Source organism: Phacochoerus africanus, chromosome 15, assembly GCF_016906955.1.
Source record: "Phacochoerus africanus isolate WHEZ1 chromosome 15, ROS_Pafr_v1, whole genome shotgun sequence".
NCBI lineage: Eukaryota > Metazoa > Chordata > Mammalia > Artiodactyla > Suidae > Phacochoerus > Phacochoerus africanus.
Window position 1 is genome coordinate 83260539 of NC_062558.1, and position 14527 is coordinate 83275065.

Consider the following 14527-nt stretch of genomic DNA (forward strand, 5'->3'; position numbering starts at 1 on the left):
CTTTTCATTGTGCTATTGGTCTTTTTCTCGTCTATTTCTAAGAACTCCTTAATTATTAGGGAAAGGGATCTCTTTGTGATAAACATATTTTCCCCTCTATTTGTCATTTGTTTCTTGATTCTTTTTTTTTGCCACACTCATGGCATGGGAAAGCTTCTGGGCTAGGGATTGAACCCATGCTACAGCTGTAACCAGAGCCACAGAAGTGACAACACCAGATCCTTAAGCAGCTGAGCCACAAGAGAACTCCTCCATCTCTTGACTTTTATGATGTTTTATGTCATGCAGAAGTTCTTGATTTTTATGAGGTCAGAGTTTCTTTTATGTTTCCTGGATGGACACATAGTTAGAAAAGCCTTGTTCCCTCTGCCTTTTTTTTTTTTTTTAAGGATAATTTGTTCTTCAGGTCCAGAAGACAGAGCTTCATGGACTGTGTTGGAGTCTGGCTCAGGGTGGCTATGTGTAGCTATCGAGTGGGGGAGCAGTGTCAGCCTTAGTGAGCTGCTTTAGGTGAGAGAGGACCAGGAACCTTGCAGGTGGAGTGGCAGACCTAGGAAGAAAGAGAGGCCATGCATCAGCCTCCTCCCTGTGGCTGTCCCGTGGCACAGGTCCCCATGGCCTCACTGCCCCCAGCACTGTGGTGCTGGCACCGGCCACCAGCACACCTTGGCCTGGCTGTCTTGGGGGCAGACACATTTTTGATGGGAGGGAGTTCAGGTGCAGGAGCGAGGCTTCTGGCCAGGTGGCCTCTTGGAGCGCCCCATCCTAGCATTTATATCCTGGGGAATTGGGTTCTCTGCTTAGAAACAAAGGGACAAGAATGAATGAATTTTCTTTGCTGTTATTTATAACCTCTTCTTGCCTTCAAAGGAAAATGAGTCTTCCTCTTCTAAGGAGAATGAAAAACCAGAGGATTTTCCCCCTGAGTGCAGTTATGTATCGGGGGATACAAGTGTGAAAGAAGAGGCTGCAGCAGGGCTGCGGTGTGTTGCTTCATAAAGAGAAAGGGTGCTTGAGATTCCTGCAAAGGGGGAAATTCTGAGAGGCAGATTCAGGATGAACAAAGCTGGTTGCAGGGCATCAAGAAGAGCCTGGGGAGGCAGCAGTGGTAAGGAAGGGGTTTGGAGAACAGATTCCACTGATGATGGCTTCAAGCCAGTCATTGGAACCTCAGCCTCTTCTTTTTTAATACCTCTTTTCTAAAATCTACAGTGTTCACTCCTGTATGTGTGTAAGTAGATTCATTTTAGGGCAAGTGAAAATAGGAGCTCATTCTGGGATTTGCTAAGAAGTGCTCAACTCACCATCAAAGTGTTTGTTGGTGCAGGGCAACTGCAAAGACCACGTGAAGGGAGAGGAGTTCCCATGTGGCTCATTGGGTTAAGGATCTGGCAATGTCACTGCTGTTGCATGAGTGTGATTCCAGGCCTGGGAACTTCCATATGCCGCAGGTGTGGCCAAAAAAAAAAAAGGAAAGGAAAAAAGACTGCATGAAAGGACAGCTGATGTTTATTTTATAAAACACGATGACAGTGCTGGTGACTAAATGCCATTAGGTAGACAGCAGTGACAGCATGAGAATTTGCCAGATTTCTGTCACTTTGAAGAAAGATGAAAAAACTGTAGTGTTCAAGCTGGGCCCAAGGCCTGTTCATCTGGTGCTATATTTTTCTTTTCTTTTCTTTTTCTTTTTCTTTTTCTTGTCTTTTTAGGACCACACCCGAGGCATATGGAAGTTCCCAGGTTAAGTGTTGAATTGGAGCCATAGCTACCAGCCCATGCCCCAGCTACTACAATGCCAGATCTGAGCCACATCTAAGACCTACATCACAGTTTGTAGCAACCCACTGAGCAGGGCCAGGATCAAACTCGCATCCTCATGGATACTAGTTGGGTTCTTAACCTGCTGAGCTGCAAAGGGAACTCTGAGGCTGTATTTTTCATACCATAAATTAATGCAGTGTGATCTTGCTCCATCTCAACTCCACACATAATGGTGAGTGCCAGTAGGGGGCGTTTCTGTCAGTCTCTTACCTGTGCTTTATGCCAGCATGGCCCATACAGCAGGGTTCTCAATGGCTCAGTCTCTGTGTGCATTCAAGAGCCACAATTTAGATACAAAAACAATTAAAATCTTGGCTTACTTGTGAGAAAATACAAAAAAAGCATTGAATTCATTACACAGACCTTCTTCAAGGGCCCCTATTCTTCTCACTCTCAGGATCTTCAATCCTCCCATCAAATGTCACCAGCTGCCTCCCCTCTTGTTCCCTCCCCTCTCCCTTTCTTCTGTCCTCATCCTTCTCATTTCTTTGTGGTGAGGCTCAGCCATTTCCAGAGCAAATGGAGGCTGTTCTCTGCCCTGATGCAGCCTCATAAAGCATGGAAGCTGGCTGGCTTAGAAGTCAGGGCTGGGGAGACGTGGAGGGGCAAAACCAGTGGGGTTTGGGGAGGATGGAGGACACTCATGTATGAATAATTTTGCTCCTATACATGGGATCCTTTGTCATAGCTGTTGATGTTTAGACCCTGGCCATTCCAGAAGGCAAACATGCTTTTTCTCTCCCTAGACACCCGCCTCCCCAACCTGTTTCCCTCTCCCACTTGTGTGTTTTTTTCCGAAGCAAGTGATAGTCGTTTTCTTTTGGGAAAAATAATAATGGCTGCTACGTTATAATCTGCAAAGGGCCTTCAAGTAACTGGACTCATTTAATCCTCTGCACAGGTGTGAGGGTGGGCATCAGAGTTATTCACTCTCACGGTGGTCTTCCCCGCTCTCCCCCTTCCTCCAAGCCCCTACCCCCAACCCTCCCTGATTCCCACACTCATCTGTCTCAGCAGATCTTGGGAGCGCCCCCTGCGTCCTGTCTCCAGGGAAGTCATAGTCCGCTGGTTTAAGGAGGAGCAGCTGCCTCGAGGAGCTGGCTTTGAGAGGAACACCAAGTCCATCGCCTCCTGGTTCCATGGTAAGTTGGCTTTCTGGATCCCTAGGGCAGGTTATTTCCACATCTCAGCCTCTCTCTGGGCTTGGGACTGGGTCCTGAAGGACCGCTACAATTGGGAGTAGAGGACTTTGACTCTGCTAATTCTGCTCTGACCCTGCAAATACTGGTGGTCTCTGGAGTTAAGGCTCAGTGCTTCTAGCTCTCCTTCTGAGAGTGGAACAGAGTGTGTCCTCATGTCTGTTCTTTTTTTGCACTTTGAGTGTGCTGCGTTCAAGGTACCAGCTCTGGAGTTCCCATCATGGCTCAGTGGTTAATGAATCCGACTCGGAACCGTGAGGTTGTGGGTTCGATCCCTGGCCTCGCTCAGTGGGTTAGGGATCTGGCGTTGCTGTGAGCTGTGGTGTAGGTCGCAGATGTGGCTCAGATCTGCTGTTGCTGTGGCTGTGGTGTAGGCCAGTGGCTACAGCTCTGATTAGACCCCTAGCCTGGGAACCTCCATATGCCGCGGGTGCTGCCCTAAAAAGACGAAAAGACAAAAAGACAAAAAGACCAAAAAAAAAAAAAATTAAGGTACTAGCTCTGATTTCCCCAGAGAATGTGCTGGAACACTGAGTGACTTTTATGAAGATCCTTAGAGACCAAGGCGCAGCATCTCTGGATGGGCATCCAGGGGAAAGCAGGCACCAGGGGTTCTGAGCATGCACACCCTCCCTGCTGGAAAGGGAGACACAGCTCTTGCCTGCTCTCTTTACTTCTTAGCCTTCTTGGCCATAAAAACTCCCCAGAGGCATCCTCTCTCTGCCTTGGGCCCTGGTAGGTATATGAGTCCCTTCAGGACCTGATAAGTGAGGTTAACCTGGGAGAAATCAGAAGACCCAGCCACATGAGAAGTTAGGTTGGCCTCCCCAGGTGGCTGTGTGCTCACCGGGGCCAGGGCCTGTGTCAGGCATCTCTGTATTCAGCCCTAAACTCTGCTTCTTACCTGTCCAGGGATCAGGTGCAGAAACATAACCAAGACAAATGCACCCTGTTTCTCTGTTGCCACTGATGTTGAGTTCCTCACCTCATTGACATGCCTGTGGTGTCAGTCACATTATACTTAGTTTTGCTGCAGTGACAAATGACCCCAAAATTTCAGTGACTTCTGCCTGCCTAGATTTATTTCTTACCCATGTTACCTGCCCTTGAGGAGTTGGTTGCAGACTTTAATCTGGGCCTCAGACTGAAGGAGCTGCATCTATTGGAAACGTCAGTGATCTCAGGACAGGAAAAGAGAGTCATGGCCAATGACACACTGGTCCCAAAGCTTCTGCCTGGAACATATGCCATTGTTGCTCACATTTCTTAGGCTGGGGTCAGCCTGGCATCTGCGGTATAGATGGTTTCAAATGATAACAGCGTCACTTATGACCAAAATCCACCTCCAGACCCTTTCCTTCTCCCAGACTCCTACAAATCCAACAGAAGGATGGAGTGGCTCTTTCTGGCTGAGAAAGAAGATAGTCACCACTGTTGTGTGACTCAGCTGTGTGTCTCCGGATCTGGTCCCAGAGATTCCCTGCCTCTAACTTCTGTCCCAGGTCTGTGTCCCTGTAGCCTCTGAGAGAGCTTCCATTTGAATCACCAATTACCTTATCATTCACATATTATCATAATCTTGGAAGCACAGCACCAGCATCGTAGGCACCTGGGTAGTGCAACTCCAAATTTCTGTCCGGATAGGGGTTTGTCAGCGCCACTGGCCATTTTTGCTGCAGCCAATGAAGAAGGCACGACTGAGGTGCTTAAATTTATTGTTAGCTTTATTTTTTACCCCAATGAAAAAAAATGTAATTTTTATATTGTCATGGAACAAACAGAACCATGATTTAAATCTTGCAATTTATGTAACTGATTTCATGTTCCTCTGACAGTTCTACTGTAAAACACCCAGGAAAGTTGTTACTATGTGGACCAGAGCTATTTAGTGACAAAGTTTTCAGTAATCTGTGACAAGATGAAAGAGAAAGGTTCACATATGGAGGGTGGCCAACTATCTTTGCTTGGAAACGATGTTGTCGTATTTGAAAATGATGTCCTTTCCTCAGTTTTAGTGTTAAAATGGCCTATCTTTTACAAATAGATGGTGATAGTAAGCAGTAGTTATTAGTTAATTTATTGCCTTTGCTAAAAAAAACAAAAAGGTAGCAGTCCTATGATGGTTTCCAAACTTTTTTTTTTCTTCATGCCTAAATTCCTAGAGTCTGGAACTCCTGGTCTAGTCCAACTTCTTTCCCAACGTGGCAGGTCCCTTCAGCATCCCTGGTAGGATTCCCCCTTGCTAATCTGTACTAGAGAAGGCACCTCCTGCCCCACAGTCTAGGAGGGAGTCCCACCCTGTGAGGGTGCCTGGGGCTCTGCTCTTGGCTGGTCTTACTTGGGTGTCTTCACTGGGGCCGGTCCGCTCCATCTCTCTCTTGTTCCTCCTGGACCAGCAGGCTTGCCCAGGCATGCTCTTCTCAAGAACCAGAGAGCAAGCAGCAGCTGGGCTCTCGAAATCTGGTCAGCATCCTGTCACTTTCACTCATGCCTTTGGCCACAGTATGCCACGGAGTTGAGGGATAGAAAACTAGATTCTGCTCCTTTTGGGTGAGGCACTGTGAAGCTGTGTGTCAAAGGTTGTGAAGATGGGGAGGGGAGAGAATTTAAGCCAATAATGCCATTGATCACAATCCCAATGTAAGTCTTCTCTTTCCCAGGGAAAGCATTCCTAGTGAATTTAGCTGGATTTTAGATGCAGGTTAAAAAAGACTACCTACCGTGGCTTCTATTTTCTTCCCTTATGTCAAACACCTTTGGATGTGTTGAGGTGTAATCCAAAGAGCAATTTGGACCAAGCATCTAAAGACACAGAGCCCACTCTATAACCTAGCACTCTGTGACCTTGGGTGTGTCCTCTAAATTCCCCATTTGTGGTTATAACGTCAACTCCAGTCTCCACCATAATGAGCTGTCAGTGTCAATGCTGACGCCTCCTGGAGTCTGGGGTGAACCAACGGAGACCCCAACCTGGTCTTTAGATTACGCTCAGGAGCTAGAGTGTCTGGGGCTAAGATGGAGAGAAGGAGCCAGCTGAGGGCTCTTGTCCTTGGCTCCCAAGATCAATGGAAGGACAGGAAAGTGTGGTGAGGCTTTGGAATCTTTTGAGGGGTGGCCACCAGAATGGAGGACCCAGGCACCAAATCTATGTTGAGAAGAATAGCTGAAGAAACCAGGGGTGGAGAAAGTAGTGGTGGTGCTATGAGGATTAAATGTGTCTTATTTATAAAGTGTTCAGAACTGGCAGTAAATGCTTCCACTTGTTATATGGAATCAATAAACATGGTAGCCTTTGGAGATGCGTATCAGGATTTGAAGCCTGTAAACGATGGCTTTGCAGCCTTAGGCTATGCCACTGCTATCACTTGGAAGTAAAGAAAAAGATGACATCAAATGACTGCACAAAAGGAAGATGGTACTTATTTAGCTTTTCACACAAAAAGTAGAAGTCTGAGCTTTCTTTCCTTATGAATATGACCCATCTTGACATTTAAAAAAAAAATCCATGAGGGATAACACATGGGTCTTTTGGAAGGATGGTTAGCATGTCATGAGCCATCCTATCAAGTCAGATTGCTAATTTTCCTCTCCTGAGTGGAATTTGGAATGGAAAATTTCCACCAACTCTCATCCCCAATGCAGACATTTCTAAAGGGGAAAAAAGTAGGTCAGTTGACCTACTTTCTTCTTAAGTTCTTGCTTAAGCTGTTCCGGCTAAGAAATAAAGGAATCTTTTTCCTTCTTTTTTGAAAAAATTGTGCACTGGCTATATGGTCTCAAAAAAAAAAAAAAAAAGAAAAGAAAAGAAGGCAAAGAAGAGAGAAATTATTTTTTTGCTTTAGGAAAGTGTGGATGGCAATGATGTTCCCAAGAGTTTACTCTTTCCTTTCAGCTGTCTATAGGTCTGTGTTTTTGATTTCAGACTGTGTCTTGTCGACCTAACACTTTGAGTTTGGGTATTTTGTTGAGATCTTTGTTTTCTGATGCACAGGTGTGGGTAACTAAAAGGTGTGGGAAGGGACAGGGCTTGAGGGACCTGGATGACCTGGATGTGAAAGGATTGTTTTTTTTTTTTTTCAATCTGGATTTTAAAAAGGCACAGAAGAGTTCCCATTGTGGTTCAGCAGAAACAAATCTGACTAGGAACTAGGTTTCGGGTTCAATCCCTGGCCTCGCTCAGTGGCTTAAGGGTCCGGCGTTGTCCTGAGCTGTGGTGTAGGTTGCCGACATGGCTCGGATCTGGCTTTGCTGTGGCTGTGGTGTAGGCCGGCAGCTGTAGCTCTGATTAAACCCCTAGCCTGGGAACTTCAATATGCTGCTGGCTCAGCCCTAAAAAGCAAAATAAAATAAAATGAAATAAAAAGGCACAGAGTCACAGTAAACTGTGATCTCTGTTGCTGTAATTAATTTAATATACTTCTGATGGTCCCATCATATTTCTGGTGGTTACAAGAGATTCCTCCTACATTGTTAACTCTGGGAAGTTTCTGTCTAACCCAGGAAACTGCCTTTAGGTTTTCTTTGCTTCGGGCCTATGGTCTAGTTTTCCACCAGCCCCCAGCCTCAAGCTTGGCCCTTGGCCTCACATTTTCATGATGATAAGCATGGGGTTGAGAATTAAGTCTTGCGGTGGTGGGCACAGCCACTGTCTTCAAATCACGCGTGTCCTCAAGGTCAGGGGCCTTCAAGAAATGGAGCATTTTGCAACAATCACAAGGTGCTGACTTTGGTTCTTTTTCACAGTTAGTTGTCCTGAGGTGGCATAAACTCCCTCCAGAAGCCGTGAACACCCATTGCTGGGATGTATAAACAGGTGTAAACAGTGAAACAGTGGCCCTTCAGTGTCGACAGTGAAAGAGTGGATCATTCAGTCTAATGGGGATTAGATTATACGACTCTTCTCTCCACACTTTCCCTCTGTGAGCTGCTTTTTCTCTGCTTCTCTGAGAAACAAATATGGCAGCTTTGACATTTGCTAGAGAATAAAGTCCAGTCACTACAATAGTTGAGAAACTTTCCGGAAATGACTTATGTGATACTTATGCTTAATCATTAAACGTTTATCAGACTTAAAGTACCTCCTGTTTAGTAATTAAGTCCTTTATAGATTCACATGTCAGAGTCGTTTGCTTGCAGCTTTCATTTAAAACGGTGATGCTGCTTTGGGCTGTTTCGATTCACACTCTCTCTCGCCAGCCCCCGGGAGTGCACAAGGCAGGAGGGTGTCCGTGCTCTGAAATGTGACCTCCTAGAAACACTTCCTGCAGGGGATCAAGATGGTTTGCGTGGCTTGCAATTAATGTGTGTTTTCTCCTGTAATCATCACAAACACACACTGTCCGCCTCCTGCAGACAATGAGGCATTACCAACATTTGTGCAGTCACGTTTCAAGCTTATTTAAGAGAACAAAGAAAATGCTATTTACTTTCTGTAATTTTTCTGATCACATGAAGTTATCACCAAGATCTTCCCCTCTAGGTAGCAGGGGAAAAATAAACTCTGGTCCAGTTTGTTTAACTTCATTCTATTTGATGGGGTAGTCCTCAGTTAACTGGGTCCTTTAGGGCTGCTGCTGTGCAGTTGTGCAGACTTCATTTTGTGTGAGGGTGTGCAGCTGAGAGGATGAGAGAGGCCAAGATCTGTGTCCTTGCTCTGCTTCCCATCCCTGTCCCCTGTATGGAGCTGTGTCCACCTGGAGGTGCACAGAGGCACCACGTGGACTGGTGGCTTCCTTGGGCAGGGGGCATCTGGCCTGGTACCATTCCTCAGGTGTGTGCTGGTCTGTAACTACCAGATGTGGTTGGTTGGCCTCACCTGTGGGGTCACACTGGCTTTTATGTTTGAACTGGAAATTTAGTGACCATCTACTTTGTGCTAGCTTTGTGTCCAGTAAACATTGAATGTCCAGTATTTCATTTACTCCTTATGTAACTCTCTGGAAGAGGTAATAATACTAGCAGTTAGGTTCACAGTGCTTACATGCCAGCCTCTCTTATAAGCACTTCACATATATTAACCCCTTTAATCTATCTAACAATGCTGTGTGCCTGCTACTAGCATTAGCCCCATTTCACAGATGAGGGGGCTGTGGCACAGACAAGTGAGGCCACTTACCTGTGGTTCACTGTTAGTAAGTGGGGAATTCAAACTCAGGTGGTCTGGCTCCTCAGTCCATGCTCTTATCTCTGACGTACTGTGGCCTTGCTCCTGTCTCACAGGTAGGGAACTAGGGTCCCTGAAGTTTAAGTGACTGCCTGGGTCATGCAGTGCTCAGTAGGTCAGTTCATTTCTAGTCCAGAGTGTCTCCTTGAGGATGAAGAGATGGCTGTCCTTCTAGGAGACATCCAGCTGTCTCTGGGCCATGGGGTCAGCTGCCATGCCTTATTCTTGGCTCCACCCTCCCATAGAACTCCTGAAGGATGCCATTCTGGTCTCTATATGTAATAAATGGGGTAAATGCAATAGATGGGGCATAACAATGATTTGTCAGGGTTTGGGGCTACTGAATTGCCTGGGCAGGGGCTCTAGGGAAAGAGCTCCCTATCAGGCATTTAAATAATTTTTTGATTATTAATATTAACCTTCTGTTGTATGCAAAACACTGTGCTAAGTACAGGGCATGTGGTGGTGAACAAAACTGTCAACTTCCCTACCCTTGTGGCACTACATTCACTTTCAATTAACAGGAAAAATTAAACTGATATACTCAAATGAGAATCATTGGTTCATATGACTGGAAAAACCCAAACATAGGGTCAGCTTAAGGCTTTGCTTGATCTGGGGAACTTCAGTTTTTAGCAGCTGGCCTCTCTCCATCTCTCAGCTTTATTGCTCTCCATGTTGGCTTTATTTTATTTTATTTATTTATTAAAATTTTTTTTTTTGGAGTTGCCGTCGTGGCGCAGTGGAAATGAATCCAACTGGGAAACATGAGGTTTCGGGTTCGATCCCTGGCCTTACTCAGTGGGTTAAGGATCCAGTGTTGCTGTGAGCTGTGATGTAGGTTGCAGATGTAGCTCAGCTCTGGCCTTGCTGTGGCTCTGGCATAGGCCGGCAGCAACAGTTTCAATTAGACCCCTAGCTTGGAAACCTCCATATGCCGCGGGTGTGGCCCTAAAAAGACAAAAAAAAAAAAATTTTGATCATGCCTATGGCATGCAGGAGTTCCTGGGCTTGAGTCTGCACCACAACAGTGACAGTGTTGAATCTGTAACTGCTAGGCCACCAGGGAACCCTTCCATGTTGGTTTTATTTTCAAGCAATACATCAGCCTGTGGATGCATGCCTTCTTTCTCCTAGGTTCAGATCCAATGAAGAGAGGGCGTACTCTTCTCTCAACAGTCCCAGTATTAGTCCCAATATTTTGTCTTGCTGGGGATCTGGTTTGGTCACATGCCCCCTCCTGAACCAATCATCAAGGCCAGAGAGACAAGCTCTCTGATTGGCTAGGCATGAGTCACATGACCATCCCTGGAACAGGGAAGTGTCCATCCTGTTGCAAGGGTGTAGACTGAGTGAGAGGGTGTGGCTTCCCCCCAAAAAACTCACCATTCCCTTGCTGGAAGAAGCGCAGATGGTCCTGAGTGGGCAAGACCAGGAAGATGACTGTCATAGTGAAACTGACAGTCCAGTCAGTGAGACTGGCACGAATCAAATAATTTATACCTCCAGTTGAGGCTAGTACTACATGAGATCCTTGTGAAGCCAGTTTCAGAAGTTGTTTTGCTGGGTGGTCTCAACCCTGTCTGGAACAGTGTCGTTAGTGATTTGAATCTGGCATTACCAGCTTGGAGCAGGAGGTCATGGACATGGAATGGTGCCTCTTGTTCATAATGTATCTGGAACCAAGAAGCGTGTCTAGTGAAACCCTTGTCTCAGCAGTTAGCTGTGGCTAAATTTCATTTGCAGTTGTAAAAAATGAAGGCATTTGAACTCATTTATCACAATCTCTGTGGCTTTAGGATGCTTTGTTGAGAATAAAGAGCTTAATATTCCAGCCCCCTTAATGATATCATCTGGAAAGTATGGCAATAAGAAAGGAAAGTCACAAAAATGAATGAGAAATAGCTGAGCGGTAATGGAGGCGTTGTCAGCCAGTGAGGCGTAACTTTGGTGAAAGCGTTAAGAAATATGCATGTCAGATAAATTGAGACCCATAAAAAGTAAAACATTGTGTCTGGCCTGCCTGTATTTCTTTCTTTTCAGGGAGAAGCCCTAACAGAGGAATAAAAGGAGCTCCTTTGGTTCCTCAGGTTCAGTTCTGAGCTAATGATTTCAGGGACTGGCATGGAGGTGGGGGAGGGGTTGGGAACTGAATCCTGGGTCGGCCTTAGGATATGCTAACATGTGGATTTATGGGTCCATCAGAGCAGAACATCTTTCGAAAGTACGTTTAAAGTGCCTTTCCTTTCCTGGGGCTGCCACCGATGGGCAGCGATGGAGTAAATATTTTGATAGCGAACGTGTAGTTGTTGGTGGTGTTTGAAGGCACCTGCATGAATCCAGGGAGGTGACGAGGGAGGGTGTCCTGAAGAACTCAGGGTGTCATGAAGAACTCTCGGATATTTGTGCTCCCAGTGCAGTAACAGAGAGGAATTGGGAGCAGTTGTTTCCACTTCGCAGGGGTTGCAAACTGCTGCCTATGATGTTAATGTGTGGATGTTGGGAAGCTGAAAGCCAGACTGAACCTCTTTGCTATGCCAGGTGTTTTCTTCTGCCTTCCCTACCTTCTCACCTTCACCTGGTGTCATCATGGGGAAGGGGGTTGCTGCCCTGAAGGGCCTCTGTCCTCTGGCCTCAGCTCCGTCTTTTTGGCAGAGTCCCCGCAGGGGCTGTTCACCTTAGTTGAATTGCCCCTGAGCTCCAGAGAAGCCTCGGGCACCTGCAGGACCTGTTCCCTGTTTCCCTGTGGTCCCCATCAAGGGCCTCTATCTGTATGCTGGGCTTCTGCCTCAGTGTCCACATTGCAGCTCTGTTTGCTTCTGCAACTGATATGTGTGGCCTAGACCAAGGCCAGGCTGGGATTTTGCCTATCCTGACAACAGTGGCCACCGTGGTGACAGCAGCTATTGTTTTCCTGGTATTATTTCACTTAATATGGCCAATGACTTTAGTCGATACTAATGTGAGTCCTTTTTACTGCTGAAGAGAGATCAGGCCTTAAGCAGCAGAGCCCTGATTGAAAACTCAAATTTGTCTGGGTTAGTTCCTCTTTCGACATGGATGTCTCCTGAATCTCACAGCCCGTGGGGACAGGCCCGGCCGCGGAGACTGGGCTTAGTTTGCAGGTATGTGTGACAGCTCCCTGCTGTCCATATCATGCCCCTTTGGGCACAGCCCCTGACAAAACCAGACCTCTTGAGCATTACTCCTTGAATTGTGGCCAGCCTTACGATTGGTCAGCCCTAAGCCCTGACCTTGGCCTCTCAGAATAGCGGTCCCTCATCAGACTTCGTGGCTGAATCCTCAGGGTTCATGCTGTGAACACAGCAAGAGTTGGTTACGCCAGTCTACACCTTGCACACACTTTCCTCCAGGGCCTCCCGTGTGTAAGGCAAGACATGGGCTGTACTTGGGGACAAATGGCTGCCTACAGCTTCATAGGCATACAAGCCTTGTGCCTGTGGCTGACATTGGAAAGAGTGCTGCATCTTTTTCCCTGCTCTGCCACTTACTAGTTGGGAGACCTTGGGCAAGTAACTCAATCTCTTTTAGCCTAATTTTCTATTCTCTCCACTGGGGAGAATAAAAGCACCTACATCAAAAGATTATTATGAGGATTGAGTGAGCTAGAGTATAGAAAGCTCTCAACACAGTCATTGGCAAGGTGTCAGCATTTCCTAAGTGCTAGTTATGGGATTATAATTTTAAGTAATTAATGATTTATTCAACAATATTTTGAGCATAATAAGTTCCAGACATAAGGATATAGTAGGAAAAAAACAGACAAAAATCCTATTTATTTATTTATTTATTTTTAAAGTATAGTTGATTTACAATGTTGTGGCAATTTTTGCTGTACAGCAAAGTGACCCAGTCATGCATATATATATATATGTATATATATATACATACATTTCCTTTCTCATATTATCTTCCATCATGGTCTATCCCAAGAGACTGGCTATAGTTCCCTGTGGTATACAGTAGGACCTCATTGCTTATCCACTCTAAATGTAATAGTTTGCATCTAACCCCAAACTCTCAGTTCATAGATCTTTTATGTTTACAGAATTATGATAATTTTAATATAAAGTATTATGGAAGCCGCTTTTCTTGCACGCATTATGTCATACTACTGTTTTTTTGTAACTTTTAAATAAAAGTTATCAGAGATCTATCTTTCAGGACTATCTCCACATCAGTGGTTCTCAAAGGGAGTGATTGTGCCACAGGGGATAGTTGACAATGTCTGGAGGTATTTTTGTTGTCACAGCTGTGAGGTCCTATTGGCATCCAGTGGGTAGAGGTTAAGAATGTTACTAAACACCCTACAATGCACCGGGCAGCTCCCCGTGACAGATGCTTATGGCTTTTACATCTTTGCCCATCCTGGCTTGCAATTCTGTTTACTCTCTAGCTCAGTGAGTCTCTAGCCTGGCTACATATTGGAATTACCTGAGAAGATTTTAAATATTACTGAAGCTTGGTGTACCCACAATGAATTATCTAAGATTCTTGGAGTGGGCCATGGCTGAGTACCATGCACTAGAGACTCAAGATAGCCCACATAGACATTTAAAGTTTATCAGTAACCCCCCCTTTCCCTCTAGGTGATAACTTCCCCATCTCCAAAGGGCAATGACTAGTTTGTTAAAAATTTTATTGAAGTATAGTTGATTTACAATGTAGTGTTAATTTCTGCTGTGTAGCAGAATGAATCAGCCATACATATACACATATCCATTCCCATATAGGTTATCACAGAACATTGAGTAGATAGATTTCTCTGTGCTTTATAGCAGGTCTCCAATGATCATCCATTCCATAGACAATAGTGTGCGTATGCCAATCTCAAACCTCCAGTCCCTCCCTCCACCTCCTTCCCCTTCGGTAACTATAAGTTTGTCTGAAGTCTTTGAGTCTGTTTTGTAAATAAGTTCATTTATATCATTTTAAAAAATTCCACATGTAAGTGATATTACATGATAATTGTCTTTGACTTACTTCACTTAATATGATAATTTCTTGGTTCATCTATGTTGCTGCAAATGGCATATTTCATCCTTTTTTATGGGCGAGAAATATTCCACTGCATATATGTACCACATCTTTTTTTTTTTTTTTTGTCTTTTTGCTATTTCTTGGGCCGCTCCCGCGGCATATGGAGGTTCCCAGGCTAGGGGTCCAATCGGAGCTGTAGCCACCGGCCTATGCCAGGGCCACAGCAACGCGGGATCCGAGCCGCGTCTGCAACCTACACCACAGCTCACGGCAACGCCAGATCGTTAACCCACTGAGCAAGGTCAGGGACCGAACCCGCAACCTCATGGTTCCTAGTTGG

General features: G+C 45.5%; 1 protein-coding gene across 2 annotated transcripts in view; it reads left to right on the forward strand.

The window, feature by feature from the left end:
* The window catches only part of SH2D4B (SH2 domain containing 4B), a 91554-nt gene that overhangs the window by 62449 nt on the left and 14578 nt on the right, over positions 1–14527 (forward strand). For both annotated transcript variants that reach the window (XM_047762121.1, XM_047762122.1), the window contains exon 6: positions 2842–2966. In XM_047762121.1, the coding sequence (XP_047618077.1) occupies positions 2842–2966 (125 nt within the window). The remainder of the gene's footprint in view (positions 1–2841; positions 2967–14527) is intronic.